Source organism: Eufriesea mexicana, unplaced genomic scaffold, assembly GCF_001483705.2.
Source record: "Eufriesea mexicana isolate 0111107269 unplaced genomic scaffold, ASM148370v2 scaffold1767, whole genome shotgun sequence".
NCBI lineage: Eukaryota > Metazoa > Arthropoda > Insecta > Hymenoptera > Apidae > Eufriesea > Eufriesea mexicana.
In genome coordinates, this window is record NW_016909873.1 from 393,857 (window position 1) to 397,596 (window position 3,740).

A 3,740-nucleotide genomic window follows, 5' to 3' on the forward strand; every position below is an offset into this window, starting at 1 on the left:
AAGAAAAGGGCGAGTAAATCGCGATTAATCGTTGTTACGGTCGATCGTTCGACCTACGCTTACCGCGTTGTCTACAAGTATCGGCGGCAAAACAGGCATCGAGATCTCGATTTACATAAGCTGCGAAACATACGCGCAGGTTGACCGTAAGAATTTTTACGCGGTAAATGTTTGAACAGTGGTAAAAACGAGACGCGACTTTTGCTTATCTCTGCTGTGTACTATTATTTATGCGTATATTATTATCAGCGGTATCGGTGGTACACGCGAACGAAATATCCACGATTCGTGGTCGAGTCAACTTTCGAGTCAACTTTCGAGTCAACTCGTTCACGCCTTCGGTGTGCAAGTGGAATGTCAAATATGGCCAAAAGGATGCGCGATTAACAAGCAATTAACGATGGTAGACGTATAGATAAACTATACATATATGTACGTTATCGCCAAACGTCGAACAGAGATTTTAGTTTGTAACTATCGACGAACAAACGAACGAACGGACAAGTCTCGCAGATACGCGTTTGTTTCGCGTACGCGTAGAACCGTGACAGTAACATCACGATCCACGGCGGGTGGTTGATTCGAAATCGAGTCGACGATGTTCGAAAGGTTTGCGCGGCAAGAGAGAAGACAAAGTAGGAAAGAGGAGGAACGAACCAGGCGAATGTAAAAGAAAAAAGGAGAAGGATAGGAGAAGGGAAGAAAGAAGGAGAAAAGAAGATAAGGTACGGCGAGGTGTGGCGAAGGGCGGCACGGAAGGGAGAGGAATGGCGGGAAAGAAAGATGGACGATGCGGCGCGGCACACGGAGGAGCCGAGTCAAACTCTCGGTCGACTGGCGCCGTTCTGTCGGCCCCCGCTGCCTCTTGCTGCCAACGATACGCGCCACACACCTCTTCGCCGTTTGTTTCACGTCACCAATGTCAGCGTCGACACCAGTGCTTGTGTCGTGCCGGCACTAGCCCGCGACGTCACCATTTCTATTCCTACTACCACTATTATCACCACCACCACCACCACCACCACCACCATCACCACTACCACTACCGCCATTACCATTGTCCGTTAATGATAATACTTTTTATAGCGAGATGCTCGACGCGGTTGAATCACAAACCGAATACCCTGTACATACCATGTACGAATTTCATCTGTGTCCTGTGATCCGATCGAGTTTCCAAGCGTAGGGAGACGATGCTTACTCGACTTTCGGGCGCCTTCGTGCAACGGTAGTGGTACTACTGCCGATGCATGCATACATTCTTGGCTAGAGAAAACTGACGCGGATTCAGAAAAAGAAGCGTGTTGCTAGTAGTGGTGTATAATAGTAATTAGCAATTGTAAAGATAATAATAATGGTAATGATATAATGGTGTGATAGTGGTAATATCAGTGCTGACACTGCTGATGGTGATGGTAATAGTAGTAGTCGCGTAGTAGCAGTGGCAGCAGTGGCAGCAGTAGAAGCAGCAGCATCGACAGCATCAACAGCAATAGCAACAGCAGTAGCGACAGCGACAGTAATGTTAGCAATGGTAATGGTAGTGGTGGTGGTGGTGGTGGTGGTGGTGGTGTGGTGGTGGTGGTGGTGGTGGTGGTAATGTTGGAGACAGCAAAGTCACAGTAGGCAGGCAGACCAGTTGGGACGTTACAGCATGCGTAAGCGATGAAAGAGGCTCGAACTCACGAGGCGAGTCAGTACGTTGTCGACCGCGGTCGAGTGAAGACGTATCGTGGCAATAATCTTGTTTTAGTCCATTCTTTTTTCCACTTGTATCAGTTTTATACGCGAACGATACTCACCTCGATTACGCCTCGCTATCGTGATCGTGATTTCTCCTTTTTCGTGCTTCCCATCTAAATTTTTCGACTGATCCTAGTAGGGACACAACGAAATTTAAACACTGGTTATAACGAGTGCCAGTAATGAGAAGTGAACAGCGAGAAGCGAAAAGCGAAAACGATAAGAGACGGATTTGAAAGAGAAGATAGAAGAGCGCAAAACGATCAAGGGAGAGAGGAAAAACGCGTGGTGTGCAACACTGCTGCCGGCAAATCGTAAACCTGTCTGCTACACGTGTTCGTAGGATCCATCGCGCAAACAGTAGTGTACGAATGGAATAATGCGCGTGTGGTAATCAAGAAGAAAGAAAACTACCGTGCTCAAGACGCACCCAAGTGCGTATTCGTGTCTGCAGTCAGTTCACTTATCAGAATGACCCATCACGTGGTGGAATCAGCCTCCGAATTATCGGCTTTGATGAAAGGTGAATATTTCTGCAAAAATTTTCCTCAATCTTGGTCCCCCCATCGAGAACGCTAACCTTCTCGATAATTCTATAATTATCTTTACGTTCTATTACCATTCGATTAATTACCTTTACGTTCGGTACGAATATCTAGATATAAAGTAGTCGAAAGATGACTGCTGGAAAAGAAATTCTCCCATTTCATTCGGCAAACACGCTTCTTGAACATTCGTTTTCCTACGAATCGAAAATAGCCAACGTGAAGAAAATCGTAAATGTTAACGCGGGATACGAATATCGTTCGATCGGTTGATAGCTGTCTCTGGTGGAACTTGCAAAGAACGATAATTATCGTTATAAATGACGACACCGATCGTTCGCGAAAGGGAGAACGAGCTGCTTCGGCAACGCGAAATAATGCGGCTGTGAAAAGGACTGGACGGAGAAGAGCGATGTTATAGATCGTGGCTGAGGGGTATGCGGTTGCGAGAGAACGCAATCCGTGGAGAACGGTAAGATGCGGTGGAAGGGAGAACTCTGACAGTCGATAGAAAAGGAGAATGCGAAAGAGAGATAGGGCGCGGCGGCGCCAGCGTGGATTGGCATACGCGACAAGCAGGCGAGAACCGTCTTGTGCGAAAAAAAAACACTTCTTAACCAAATCCGAAACTTGGACTAATCATCTGATCACCGTCTACTTCGTTTCACACCTCTCCCAACTTTCGCTTCTTTTTCTATACCTGCGCTTTATTTATCTATCGTACAACGTTATCCCTCCTATTCGGTATCGTCGGAGATCCCGTTCGCTTTGTCCCTTAAACGCGTTTCTTCTTCTCAGCTTTTGTACCGACGAAACGTTCGATCGAACGCAACGAATTGCATTCGGCCTTGGGTTAACATTAACGATATAGGAAGATTGCCCGTGCAGTTGGATTTTTGCGACAGTCGTCCAACGATCAACCTAGCTTGTATTTTATACCCGTCTTACGTGGATATGCCACGCGATCAAATCTAATGCAAAATCGAGTGACGTTTACGTAAGAATCGATCAGAATAAAATACCTTTACCAATGCCTCGTAAACTTTCGTCCGTTCCAATTGTTAGGAAATATTTTTCTTTTGAAATGGAAGGACGGTCAGTGGCAGAACCTGGCAATTAAGATCGTTCCAAGAATGCGATTACCAGTTAAACTAGATTTAACCGTCGGAAACTGTCAAGTGTAATCGATATCCTATTGTATGCGTGGTATAGGTACACCAGGTAGAAGAGGGCAGGGACGGGTAACAAGGGAGACAAGTAGAGTGTCTACGATAAACGTCGAACTTTCCACCCACCTGTGCGCAAAGTTGCACCTGCTACCTGAACCGGACCTCTTCCGTCCTCGGACCCGTTCCATGTAGTTCCTCGTCCTCGCGATCACCGATCTCTCGAACCACCTTGCCGCTTACCGTTTACCGCCTACCACTAACCCCCCCCCCCCCCCCCCACCCC

The 3,740-nt window shown here is 47.0% G+C and overlaps 1 protein-coding gene across 1 annotated transcript in view; it reads left to right on the forward strand.

Annotated features, from left to right (window-relative positions):
- The first annotated feature begins 1,652 nt into the window (after nt 1–1,652).
- The window catches only part of net (atonal bHLH transcription factor 8-like protein net), a 7,346-nt gene continuing 5,258 nt past the window's right edge, over nt 1,653–3,740 (forward strand). The window contains 1 exon segment of the mRNA XM_017901879.1: nt 1,653–2,266. Within this exon segment, the coding sequence (XP_017757368.1) occupies nt 2,215–2,266 (52 nt within the window). The 5' untranslated portion in view covers nt 1,653–2,214.